The sequence below is a fragment of the Miscanthus floridulus genome, chromosome 3 (assembly GCF_019320115.1).
Source record: "Miscanthus floridulus cultivar M001 chromosome 3, ASM1932011v1, whole genome shotgun sequence".
In the NCBI taxonomy this organism is placed as follows: domain Eukaryota; kingdom Viridiplantae; phylum Streptophyta; class Magnoliopsida; order Poales; family Poaceae; genus Miscanthus; species Miscanthus floridulus.
The window spans coordinates 81,120,953-81,135,310 of NC_089582.1; the positions used below are offsets into that span (position 1 = coordinate 81,120,953).

Sequence of the window (14,358 nt, forward strand, 5' to 3'; positions counted from 1 at the left end):
CTTCAGAGTCCATCATGTTGAGTTTGTGTCCTGATCGTGGTCTTGTTGCTAGTTAGGTAGTGTTAGAGTTCCGTTCGTGTGTTTTTCCCCATCGTTTTCATCAAATCTTTGCTTCCGTGATCAATTTTGCGCACATTGTTCCCGTTTTGTCCTCTAATTCAGAGTCAATTCTTAAAACTGGCCTAGTTTTCATATACGAACTCGGATTTCAACGTTCCATATATCAAAATCGATCAGAATTTTTTTTTGGATCCATCCATCCCTGTCTTGTCACGGTTGGAAAATTTTAATTTGGTCAAAAACTGGTCACAAGATTATCTTTTCGTGGTCACAAGTTTTTTGTCGATTTTGAGCACGTCTTCTGAAATTTCCACAGGCCACGTCTTTCACTTGTTTAAGCTTATATTTTCTGTGGTTACTTCTTTTATGCTCCCAAGTGAAGAAAAAATATCAAAAAAAATAAAAAAAGTCAAAATTTTCCAAAAAACAATGACAACCCAAAAAAATATAAAAAAGAGGGGCAAAAGAGACAATATCTAGAGGAGCACATAGAGAAGGCCAAAGTGAGTTGTGTTAGGGTGTGCTGTCTGGTTTCTTGTTTGTGTTGCTGTTGCCATCCACCATACTTGTTTTTCATACCCCTGTCACCTTGCTATCCATCATACTTGTTTGTTACACACCTAGTACTTGGAACATTTTAGACCAGCAACATGAACAAGTACTTTGGACTATAATTCACTTTCTATTACTGACTTGTGTGCCAGATATATTATTCTTTGGACTATATTATTCTTTATGTTCCTTTGGACTATATTATTCTTTAGACCAGCAACGTGAACAAGTACTTTGGACTATATTATTCTTTGTGTGCCTTTCAAGCTCCACAAACTGTTCAGATCAGTACAGAAAAGGGGTCTTGCAATCTCGATACCACTGCCTCACAGGTATCACGAATTAGTCGTCGGTTGTACTGCCCACTACTTGCGTTGGTAAGAACTTTGTAAGAGCTTGGTAAGACACTTCCACTTGCTGTGAAAAGTGACATTACTGCAACCACGTAGTCATTTGGTAGGGATAACTTTCACTGTTTGTTCCTGTTTTTGTGTTTACAATGGCAGGAGGTGATCAGACTGGAGATAACAATCCTAAGGGTTTCAACGAGTGTGTCAGCCAAGAGCAACTACAAGCTGTTGTAGAGGATGCCCAAAAAAATGAATGAGGCCATCACTGACGCACTCATTGAACTCACTATTGGCAACAACATGGAGAGATTGGACAAACGAATTTCCACGCTAACCGACAAGGTTACTGAGTTGGAAACCTTGGTGGTGGTCAACAACAATGACGTCTCTAGTAGCAACACCGATGGTCTCTTGCCAGAAGACATGGTGCATGATGCCGCTAGGAACATAGATCGAGCAGCCTTCCGACAAGCAAGATTACGATGACGTCTTTGCCGCAACACGACTGGTATGGGTGGTGTCCACCACCATCAAGGTAATAATCACCATGCCCAATGATCCTTATGCTAAGATTAAGTTCACAATACCATCTTTTTTGGGTCATTATAATGCCGAGGGATATCTTGATTGGGAGATGACAGTAGAACAAAAGTTTAGCGCTCACCTTGTGCCTGAGCATCATAGAGTTCAACAAGCTACTAGTGAGTTTAAGGATTTTGCCATTATTTGGTGGAATGGGCTAGCTACACAGGATGCTTTTCCTGATTCATGGGAAGAACTTAAGATAGCTATGCGTGATCGTTTTGTTCCTCCTTATCATAGAGACTTGCGTAAGAAATTGATGCATTTAGAACAAGGAGAAAAATCTGTACATGATTACTATGGTGAGCTCCAAAAGGGATTGATGCGTTGTAGTGTTGTGGAGGGGAACGAAGATTCCATTTGTCATTTTTATTCGGATTTGAGGCGTGAGATTCAGGACATTGTTGATTATAAAGAATTTAACACTGTCAACCAGTTGTTTTAGTTTGCTATGCTTGCAGAAAAGGAATTGCAAGGGCGTGAACAACAGAGCAAGGGCAAGGCCAGCACCACATACATGCCACGATCAGCACCATCTTCGGGGCTGACCAACCCAACCACTTTTCGGCCACCTCCACCAGCGAGCAAGCGACCTACAGCCTTTGGAGTTACCGCTACACCTAAGACACCTCCCGCATGACCTTCAGATTTAGGTAAAAATTCTTTGCAGGTGCCTACCAAGAGTGCCTCATCCGTTGCATTGACGGGACACACTTCGAGCATTCAGTGCTACCATTGCAATGGCATTGCCCATGTGCAGAAGGAATATCCAAGTCAGCGGGCATATATTGCTACAGAAGATGGTTACATCAGCACCTCTGACATTGAGGATGAAGAAGACCAAGACGCAGATGAGGAGGACGGCGAAGTCCTTGGTGACGAGGCCACGACGTCCTATAGGAGCATCATTGTACAGCGGGTGCTTAGCTCACAAGTACAACAACCTGAGAAGCTACAATGCCATAACTTGTTCTAGATTTTCTTCATCATCAGCAACTGTCGAGCACATGTCATTATTGATGGAGGTAGCTGCAATAATTTGGTGAGTTCTGAATTGGTCAAGAAGCATGGCTTGACCACACGCCCGCACCCACATCCATACCATATTCAGTGGCTAAATGATTCTGGTAAAGCAAAGATAACACAAACTTGTAGAGTATCATTTTCCATTGGTTCTTATGTTGATTCTGTTGATTGTGATGTGGTACCTATGCAAGCTTGTTCACTCTTATCGGGTTGTCCTTGGGAACATGATAATGATGCTACACACCATGGTAGAAGTAATAAATACACCTTTGTGAATAAAGGAAAGAAAATTACTTTGGTACCTTTGACCCCTGCTCAAATTGTACAAGCTGATAGAGAACGCGCTGCTAGTTTGAATGATGTTCAATCTAAAAATCAGCAAGTTGTTAATTCTATTCTCCCACCTAAAAAGGATAAGTCTACATCTATTTTTAAGGCCGAAGGTATTAAATTAAAGGGTGGTGTTATGCTTGCAACAAAATATGACTTTGCTGAAATTTCTGATGATGATATTTGCTATGCTTTGGTATGCAAACGAGCTATGTATTCGCTTGATGATATTGTTAGCTCGGTGCCTCCTGCTGTCACTAACCTTTTATAGGAGTATGAGGACATTTTTTCAGCTGAGATACCCCTGGGGCTGCCACCTATGAGAGGGATAGAACATCAAATCGATTTGATTCTGGGAGCAACCTTGCCCAACCGAGCTACCTATCGAACCAATTTCGAGGAGACTAAGGAAATTCTGCGGCAAGTCTAAGACCTTTTGGACTGCGGGTATGTACGTGAAAGCCTTAGTAGTTGTGTCGTTCCTATACTTTTGGTTCCTAAGAAAGATGGAACTTGACGTATGTGTGTTGATTGTAGAGCCATCAATAATATTACTATTCGGTATCGTCATCCTATTCCTAGGCTAGACGACATGCTTGATGAGTTGTGTGGTTCTATAATTTTCACCAAGATTGACTTGCGAAGTGGCTACCACCAAATTAGAATGAAACTTGAAGATGAATGAAAAACCACGTTTAAAACCAAATTCGGGTTGTATGAGTGGTTAGTAATGCCTTTTGGTTTGACTAATGCACCTAGCACTTTTATGCGCTTAATGAATGAGGTTTTGAGAGCTTTTATTGGTCGTTTTATGGTAGTTTACTTTGATGATATATTGATTTACAGCAAGTCTTTTGATAAACATATGGATCACTTACGTGCTGTTTTTAATGCTTTACGTAATGCACGTTTATTTGGTAACATTGAGAAGTGCATCTTTTACACGGATCGAGTTTTTTTTGGCTATGTTGTAACTCCACAGGGAATTGAGGTGGACGAGATGAAAATTGAAGCCATAAAGAGCTGGCCGGTTCCCCAAACTGTCACACAGGTGAAGAGTTTTCTTGGTCTTGCAGGATTCTACCGCTGTTTCGTCAAAGATTTCAGCACCATTGCTGCCCCGTTGCATGAGTTGACGAAGAAAGGGGTGGTGTTTCATTGGGGAAAGGCACATGAGGAGTCCTTTGACGCTTTGAAAGACAAGCTCACACACGCACCATTGCTACAACTTTCAAATTTTGATAAGACTTTTGAGCTAGAATGTGATGCTAGTGGAGTTGGCATTGGGGGTGTTTTGATGCAAGATGGTAAATACATTGCTTACTTTAGTGAAAAATTGCATGCTCCTGTTCTGAATTATTCCACATATGATAAGGAATTGTATGCACTTATCCGTTCTTTAGAGACGTGGCGTCATTATTTGTGGCCTAAAGAATTTGTTATTCATTCTGATCATGAATTACTTAAGTATCTTTGCTCTCAACATAATCTAATCATAGGCATGATAAATGGGTTGAATTTATTGAATCTTTTTCTTATATTATCAAACACAAGAAAGAGAAGGATAATGTGATTGTTGATGCTTTGTCTAGACGATATACATTGCTGTCCCAACTTGATTGTCGGATTTTTGGGCTTGAATCAGTAAAATAACAATATGCGCTTGATCCTGATTTTAAGGACGTGTTGCTAAATTATAGAAAGGGACGTACATGGAATAAGTTTATGATCAATGATGGGTTTTTGTTTAGAGTTAACCGCCTATGCATTGCAGTTGGCTCCGTTCGTCTTTTGTTGTTGTAGGAGGCATATGGAGGCGGATTGATGGGATATTTTGGAGCCATGAAGACAGAGGAGGTGCTGTCCACACATTTCTTTTGACCTAGGATAAGGCGAGATGTAGAACGGTACGTGGCTCTGTGCACCACATGTCAAAAAGCTAAGTCACGGTTGAACCCACATGGTTTGTATATGCCTCTTCCTGTTCCTTCTACTCCTTGGGCTGATATATCTATGAATTTTGTGTTGGGTTTGCCAAGGACTAAAAGGGGGAGGGATAGTATTTTTGTGGTGGTTGATTGTTTTTGTAAGATGGCACATTTTATTCTTTGTCATAAGAGCGACGATGCTATTCATATTGCTGACATTTTCTTTTAAGAAATCGTTCGCTTGCATGGTATGCCTTCTACTATTGTTTCAGATCGCGATGCAAAATTCTTGAGTCATTTTTTGCGCACTTTGTGAAATAAATTGGGGACCAAGCTGCTATTTTCTACAACATGTCATCTCCAAACAGATGGGCAAATTGAGGTAGTGAATCGAACATTGTCCACCATGTTGAGAGCAAATTTGAAGCGTAATTTGAAGATGTGGGAAGAATGTTTGCCGCATGTGGAGTTTGCATATAACAGGGTGTAACATTCCACCACTAAGGTAAGTCCTTTTCAGGTAGTGTATGGTTTTAACCCTCGCGCTTCTATTGATCTTTTGTCTTTACCTACCACTGAAAGAACACATAGTGATGCTAGAGAGCATGCTGATTTTATTCGTAAGTTGCATGAAACAACTAAAGCAAATATTGAAAGAATGAATGAAAAGTATAGAATTGTTGGTAGTAAAGGTAGAAAAGAAATTAAATTTGAACCGGGTGATTTGGTTTGGTTACATTTGAGAAAAGATAGATTTCCTGAGCTATGTAAGTCTAAATTAATGCCAAGAGCAGCTGGTCCTTATAAGATAATTGAGAAAATAAATGATAATGCCTACAGACTTGAGTTGCCACCCGAGTTCGGGGTTAGTTCCACCTTTAACATTGCAGATTTGAAGCCTTATTTGGGAGAAGAAGATGAGCTTGAGTCGAGGACGACTCAGTTTCAAGAGGGGGAGGATGATGAAGACATCACTCCTTCGGATGCACCCGCTGATCCTCCAACCGTCATGCAAGGTCCAATGATCCGGGCTCCAATGCATCAACTCAATTTATAGGTGAGCTCGTTCTTAAGCGATCCTTTTTATACTTTTGAGAATAGACTACTACCTAATGACGTTATCTTACTTAGGAACATTGGAGAGGGTCATGAGAGACTTAGAGGAAGAGGTGAAGGCGTTGATGACCAGCAAGGACGTTCAACAGAAACCGGATACCCGGTCCAACATGATTTCGAGTCTGCCTCGGCCTCCAGGACCAGTCTGCCTTAAACTGGTCACCCAGGACATATCCGGACTCCGTTTTTGATGATCCATATATGGTTGGAAAGATAATTTGATAAGGAAGTCAATCCAAGTGGTCTCACGTCAAAATACCATCAGAATCAACATAAATCGTCAAAACAAGTCAGCGTCCAGAATCTACCAGGGTGCTACGACACCGTCTTTTGGTCCGTTGGACATGTATCGTGTTTGGGCCCATTAGGGGGCGCGTCCAGGATAGGCGATGACCCTAAGACCTTTATAATAATACGCCGTCGTCGTCATTAGGTTTTTGGGTTTTGTTTAGATTAATCTGTCAAGAACAGTTTCGCCGTTCATCGGTTTGTGAGACTCTAACTTCGTGAGATTAATCATTCATCTGCACTTTGGTGACTTTCTTTTTTGTTCTTGCTTGTGTTCTTCATTGCGCAGGCAGGGATTAGTCTTCTTGGCGAGGTCAACTGGATCCATGTCTCGGTTGATAACCAGAGGAGTTATGGTGCTAAGATTGCAGGGTTCGATCTTTCGATCTAAAGCCGGATCGGTGTGTCATTCTCCGCCACAACGATAGTTATCACTACCTGACGGAAGATCGGGATCCCCGTTTCCATTATCAGGGGCTCCCAGACACTGCGTTTCGGGCGTGGCCTTGACCCCGCGATAGGGTCACGCACGGGGCGTGACACAAGAAGACAAGCTTCCCATGGCCTCCAGGGGCTAGGCGACTCCCGGGCCCGCACGTTAGCCCCTAGAGCCGACCTCCTTCGCCACCATGAAGACTCCAGAAGGTCCACCTGGGGGAGGCCGGTCCAAGCCGACACAGCCTGACACATAGAGTCTCAGAACAGAGCAACCGAACGACGCCCAAGGCATCTTTGGCTTCACGACACCGCCATAGTCCACAGAACGCCGCTGCAAGGCCCTCCTGGACTCTGGCGCATGTAGACCATAGACTCACCTCCCCAAACCGCCATGTACCCTGTTGAAATTTCTTAACGACAATTGGAGGATTCCGCAAGCGCACAGAACTATCGTGTGGCATTTCGCTTGGTGAGTACCGAGTGTTGAATTTATATTTTTCCCACAGGAAGGCGGAAGGCTAGAATTTATATTTAGACTAGAAGGCAAGGCCTAAGTATTTTTTGAACTAAAACTGTGGGGCAAAGAACCCCCAGCGACTTTAATTAAATAAACAAGAACAAAGTGACTTACAAAGTGCTTACAAGAGGGGCCTAACCAGTGGTTAGACAAAGGGAGGGAGGGGGGACAGAAGCAGAGGTAAAAGCGAACAAAAGAGACTAACAGCTGGCTATTTACAAGACATTTAGCCACTATCGGATTGACTGATGGAGGGATGGCTTGATCCTGCAGAAGTGTTCAACAACTTCTTTCTTGAAAGCAGCCTTCCAAGAAGGCAAGCTTGGAGCTTTCCCATTAAAGATAAAGGCATTCCTCTCATTCCAAATACACCAGGCTCCAATCATAACAATTTCCATGAAGTAAGGATGCATGAAATTCTGTCTGGCAATATGGAGCTTCTCATGTATGTTAGCATCCTCATTCCAAGTAATTCCCAGAGCAAACCATCTCGTAACCGATGAAGGGCAATTAAAGAAAAGGTGCTTAACAGTTTCTTCCCTGCTATCCTGACACAGAACACAATTATATCCCTCTTCCAAAAATTTGTGTCTTCATCTCAATATATTTCTGGTGTTCAGTGTATCATTTAACAGCAGCCAGGAGAAGAACTTGATTTTTGGGACACACTTTGACTTCCAGATCCAGGTGACAGTTCGAGGAGGGAGCAGGGAGGAAAACTGATATTAGTAATACCTGCTAGAAGAAAAGTTTTGATGCCCCCAAATGTAGGTCCAAACATCCTTCACATCATGAATGACAGGCTGAAACTGATCAAGTTCCTCCTGCAGAACTAAGAGCTCATTATAAGCTTGCCTAGACATGGGGATTCTGAAGCAATCAAGCAAGGGCTCAGCATTTCTCAACTTCCAGAAAGAGATATTTGGCTCTTTAGAATATTGAAACAAGCATGAGAGGGACTAGGAGTGAATCTTTCCTTTAATGAGGTCGTCCCAGAAACAAACTGTGTCACCTTTGTTGGGAATACAGATAGCAATTCCTCTATACTTTACAGCCTCAAGATGTCCTTCCACCAGAAGGAACCTTTTTCTCTTGCAAGATGAGGTACTTCATCAATATAATATTTTTGCCAGATGAGATTGATCCACTGTATGTTTTCCTTCCTATAAAATCTGTCCAGTTGCTTCATCAAAAGAGCATCATTTTGCAGACTTAAATTGATGACCCCAAGACCTCCCTTATTCTTGGGTTTCTTAACCAAGTCCCAGGCTGCCAAATTATATCCCTTCTTCCTGAAGTCACTTCCTCTCCATAGACAGTTTTTCCTGTGCTTATCAATAATTTCTATCACTGTAACTAGAAGCTTGAGAGAGCACATGTAATATGTTGGGAGAGAGGAGATGACAGAGTTGACAAGCTGCAGCCTTCCAACAAATGATAGAAATTGAGAGCTAGCTGAAAGCCTTCTTTCTATTCTGCATATAAGTGGAGCATAATCCTTTACTTGGGCCTTAGTGAGGCCCATAGGCAGCCCAAGATAAGTAAATGGGAAGGAGCCTACCATACACCCAAAAGCATTTGCCAAAGAAGAAGCTTTATCTTGCCCAATGTTTATAGGAACAATACAAGATTTATGATAATTCACTATCAAGCTAGTAGAAAGGGAAATCTTATGCAAAATCTCCTTCAGATGCAGTAGCTGATCTTCACACCCTTGCATGATTAGTATAGTATCATCTGCATACTGAACAATTGAAAAAGGGATATCTGAACTCTGAGGAAAAGGGGGGAGGAGATGCCCTTGCCCATACTCAAAGTTAATGACACTTTGAAGGAGATCAGCAGCAATAGCAAAGAGGAGGGGACATAGAGGATCTCCTTGCTTGACCTCTCTTTTGCACTTGAAATCCTTACCTGCAACACCATTGAGAAGCACAGAAGAGGTGACAGAGGAGAGAATGTCCTCAATCCATTTAATCCATTTATCACTAAAGCCCTTGGCTCTCAGAATCTCAATAATAGCTGCATGCTCCACAAGATCAAAGACCTTCTCAAAGTCTAACTTAAGAATGACAATTTCTCTCCTGGAATGATGACACTGGTGGAGATATTCAAAGGCCCATCCTAGGCAGTCTTGGATTGTTCTCCCCCTTATGAATCCATATTGGTTTTCATGCACCACCTGAAGAGCATGAGCTTGAAGCCTATTTGCAAGAAGTTTAGTGATGACTTTGATGGAGGAGTTCAGAAGAGAAATTGGTCTGAAATCATTCACACTCTCTGGGTTGTCCTTCTTAGGAACTAGAGTGATATATGAATAATTAATACTTTTAATATCAGCCATGTGAGAGTAGAAATCCATGCATAACCATACATGTCTTCTTTAATGATGTACCAAGCTTTCCTAAAGAAGAAGCTATTAAATCCATCTGGGCCCGGAACCTTATCATTGGGGAGATCCAGAATGACAGCATCAATTTCATCTTTGCTAAAAGGCTGACATAAGTCCTCCAAGCTACTGCAAGGCTGAATGAGGAGCTGGAGATCAAATTGCATAGAAGTATCAACCGAGGTACCCAATCTCCTCCTGAATTCCAGGAAAAAGAGAGCACTTTTTTCATTATGATCTGAGACCATCCTGCCATTGACATCCATGATCTGATAGATAACATTTCTTCTGTATCTTTCAGTGACCATGGCATGAATTTTTTTTGTATTTTCATCACCAAATTGTACTAATCTCTGGGTGAATCTCTGCCTCCAATAAGCTTTCTGCATAGCAAGGAGATTTTTTGATGTGTGCTTTGAGAATGACTCTGAAAGAAAGCTCCTGGGGGAAGAGGTTTCTTATTTCCTCAAGCTTATCAAAGAAACTAATGGTGATATTGCAATTAGAGATCAGCTTTGAGAGGTTTGAAAAACCTTTTGCCCAGTGCTTTAAAATTCATTTGAGAAGTTTGAATTTTGCACTGATAACATGTGCACTATTGGAACTTCTAGGAGTCGCCCAGGCATGAGAGATTTGATCAAAATAGCCCGGATGCTTGAACAAGAAGATTTCAAATCTGAAGATATTTGCCTTGGGGATTGTAGTGCCAATCTGGATCTTGCAGGGAAGGTGGTCATAAGTGATTCTGGCAAGGGGCAGGGCCATGGTGTGTGGGTAGTGATTTGTCCAGGCCACCAAGGTAAAGAACCAGTCCACTCGCTCAAGAAGAGAATTTTGCATGTTGCTCCAAGTGTAACTTCTTCCCTTGATAGGTAGCTCAATGAGACCCAGATGACTGATGCTATTATTAAAAACAAGAGAGTCATTAAAATTCCCACCTGGCCTATTTCTATTTTCAGCTGATCTATAGAAGTCGAAATCCCCAATAAGCAGCCAAAGATCCTCGTCTTCTATTTCCAGATTGTAAAGCCAATTGACAAACACATCTCTAGCAAGCTGTCTACAGGGACCATAAACCACAACTAAAGTCCAAACATCAAGATTATGAGCAGAAGTCACAGCAAGCTTCATAGCAAAATGGTGTTTCTCCAGAACAGAAGCAGAAAAATAGGAAGAAGCCCAGCAAACTAAGATGCCCCCCGAAGCACCCATAGAAGGACAGTAATCAAATTTGTCAAACCTCTTAGGTGCAAATTTTTGAATATACTGCAAATCAAAGGCTTCCCTTTTGGTTTCTTGAAGACAAAAAATATTAGCACTGCTTTCATCAATTTTGTTTCTAAGAGCATCCCATTTATCACCGTCATTAATTCCACGAACATTCCAACATAAGATGTTCCAAGCACGACTATTCAATATAACAGAGGATAAAATAGTAAGGATAACTTATGGGGGCACAGCCACCATAGCTCATAACATGATAAGTTCTAGATAGAACATAACATATAAAAAACTATATAGACAAAATAGCCACATGTCCACCACCATCTCCACCCAAAAGCTTGATTAGTCACCATTGATCACTCTTCAGGGGCTTGGTTGAGGCTAGCATCAGACAACTCCTCAGGAGGGATGCCACAGAAGGATGTACCAAGATTGAACAGAGTGACAGCTTGGATTGGCTCTATGTCCTCTGCATCCAGATCAGAGTCAAGGCTTCTATTGATGATAGCATATTTCAGATCTTCAACTGTAGAGAAAGACACAGTCTTGTTAACTGCTCCTTTCTTTCTTCTTGGCTCATTATCCAGCTGGATGTGTTTCAGATCATCAGCTTTCCTAAACCTGGAGCTCCTCCTAACTTCATCATCAATCACTGGGGTTTTAGCTGTTGTCTTTCTCTTTTTTCGAGCAGTGACTGGGGTGGTGCTCACCGTGGCTTCACTACCATCTTCTTCAACCATCATTAAGTCATTTGCATGCTGCATGTTGACTTCTTCATTCTACAGGCCAACAGAAAGAGGAACTTCCATATTGGAGTCAAATTGTGGGAGCTCCACTAACACAGGTTCTTTAACCATCATTGAGCCATCTGCATTCTGCATGTTGACTTCTTCATTCTGCAGGCCAACATAAAGAGGAACTTCCATATTGTAGTCAAACTGTGGGAGCTCCATTGACACAGGAGCTAGCTGACTAGAAACTTGACTAGCAGGACCTTTATCTGAAGGATGCAAATTTTCTATGATTTGCCTCTAGGCAAACTCTTGGTTGTACACAACAATCTCTTTGCTAAGTTCCTTGCTTGGACTAGTGTTCCTAATCAGTTGGAGCCTGGGCATCTTGGTACTAGAGGAAGTTGTGGCCTCAGCATTATTTTCCCAGTGGGGGTTGTCAAGGTTGAGATGCCAGGTGTCCAAAGCAGGGCTGCTTGGTAGTAAGTTCCAGCTTGATTGAGGCAGAGGATTTTTCATAGGCAAAAACCTCTATGCATCTCGGGCCAACAAGGCCATCTCATTCAGAAGCATCTCCACTGAGGGAGATGGGCCAAAACCATTGTGCAGCGCAAGCCTAGCAGCCATCGCCCTGACCTGATAAAATCACTGTTAAAGGACTAAACATTATACCTTGATAGCTCCAAGACTCTGTTAGCTGATGAGCTCCCTGCTGCAGTAGCCGGGAGTGGCAGTTCTAGAGTGACTGGAGGACCTTGGGCTCTGAAGAAAGCTCTTGAATCACTGCTCACAGAAACACTTTGCTGGGGGTGTTCAAGGTGCTGCATCACAGCATTGGCTACAGCAATTTCAACAAGGTGATCAACTGCAGCTAACTCATTTTCTGCAACCAACTCCCCTTCCTGTTGAATCCATTGACCCCAGCCTTCATTGTGTTCTGAGGGGGTGGAGGGGGGATCTCCCACCCATGATCCACATTCTCTTGATGGATATTATTCAGATCACCCACATCTTCAAAGAAACCTGGAAACCGATTCCCCTGACTCTGATTCACATTGAGAAAATGAGCATTGACAGGATGAGGATTGCCATTGGGGGGTATCTGGTCTTCATCTGCAGGCAATTCATCAGCGTGCTGACTGCTCAACACAAACACAGGGACTGACCATGATGACCCATTGTCGCCAACAGCATTACTTTCACAAACCAAGAGACTTCTCGGGATTCTACTGACCAAAGTGACTTTGCATCTGAGCAGAAGCCTGGACTTACATCTATAATTGTTGGTCCACGTGATGACCGTTCCAAAATGGCCCAACGCCTGAGAGATGATGTCCCTGGTTTGAAAATCAAGCGGAAAGGCAAGGAACATGATCTAGCAAGTCCTAGTGAAAGTGCAGTTCCTCAGATTAATGCCCCTATCATGCTCTTCAACAACAATTTCACGCATAGCATCAAGTTGATGAGGTCTCAAATTGATCATAGCCTGCCTAGCAACTGGCGTACTGAACTGAATCAAACAAAGCCCTAAGGGAGACAAGCAACTGGATTGAACTCTGACACGATGCACCTCCTCAAAGTACTCCACTACTTCTTCCATTGCATCATACAAATGTTGCTGCTGAGGAGGAGGATGAACAGTAACTATGGCATACTCTTCATGGTGACAAGGTGGATTGCCGCTGACAATGATCCTCCCACGCGCTGGCCGAGCCCAGTCCTCCACCTCAAGCCCATCAGGAACGAATGTTGCCGGATTCACCGCAAAGTTTGCCATGTCAGGTACAAGATCGTCGCTCTCCGGCGAACTGGGTGAGGCGAGAGTGGCATGGTGGGGAGGAACAGTCGAGGTGTAAATGTCACCAGGGTGTCAGCAACCTGCCATCGCCAGTGCCACTGACAGAAGAAGAAGGCGTGCCCGGGTCTGAAGAGGAAGCTGCTCCGGACAAAAGGCCCAGAAGGCTGCGGCGGCCCAGTACAAGATTCGCCGGCCCAATGTGGCGAGTATGAGTCATTGTAATACATAGTAGCCAGGAAGAGAGAGAGGGATGAGGGAGAGAAAATAGAAAACCTAATTTCAGTTTCAGAATCCGGCGATCGCGCCATCAGACTACTCTGTTCTCGTGTTCCTTCTGTTGCTAGTAATTCCTCCTTACATTTGGTATCAGATTCTTGTTCGAGTCCTGGCCTCCTATCCTCCTCATCCCCACTTTACCCGTCTGCAACGCTCTCTGGGAGCTATGGATCCGACTCTCAAGTTGGTTCTGGAGGAGATCCAGAAGTCCAAGGAGGAGTTCGGGCGCCGTTTCGACGAGCACAACGAGCAATGGGAGCGGCGATTCGCTGATCTCGAGCTTGCCCGCACCGCACGCGACAACGCCATCGACAAACGCCTCGATTCCATCGAGGTCGCGGGCGCCGACACGGCGTACACCATCGGCCGGCGCGTCGCAGATTTGGAGGCCGTCCGCGCCGACCCCTCCACCGACGACCGCGACAACCGCGTCACCGCCCTCGAGGTAGCTGCCACGGACCTCGGTACGTGGCGCCCAGAGATGGAGGCGCTCGTCGACGACCTGCGGCTCGAGATGCAGAAGCTGACCCAAGGTCGCGACTCCAAGGTGTTCGACGTTTTGCCTCAATGGCCCACCGTTCTCGCCTCTTCGTCATCTGCGCCCAATGGGCACGGCGATGCATCATCTCTCCGGGATGGTGGGTTCGGGACCGGGACGGTCTGGACTCACGTCCCGGTCATGGGTAAGCAATCAGATCCTCCTCCTCCTCCCTCTCCTCCTCCCCTTCATCCACGCTCGACACCTCCGTTTCC

The 14,358-nt window shown here is 43.7% G+C and overlaps 1 protein-coding gene across 1 annotated transcript in view; it reads left to right on the forward strand.

Moving 5' to 3' along the window:
• The window catches only part of LOC136543937 (uncharacterized), a 31,786-nt gene extending 23,740 nt beyond the window's left edge, over positions 1 to 8,046 (forward strand). Inside the window, exons 9-11 of the mRNA XM_066536248.1 lie at positions 7,563 to 7,632; positions 7,808 to 7,874; positions 7,990 to 8,046. Of these exons, the coding sequence (XP_066392345.1) occupies positions 7,563 to 7,632; positions 7,808 to 7,874; positions 7,990 to 8,046 (194 nt within the window). The remainder of the gene's footprint in view (positions 1 to 7,562; positions 7,633 to 7,807; positions 7,875 to 7,989) is intronic.
• The last annotated feature ends 6,312 nt before the right edge of the window (positions 8,047 to 14,358 follow it).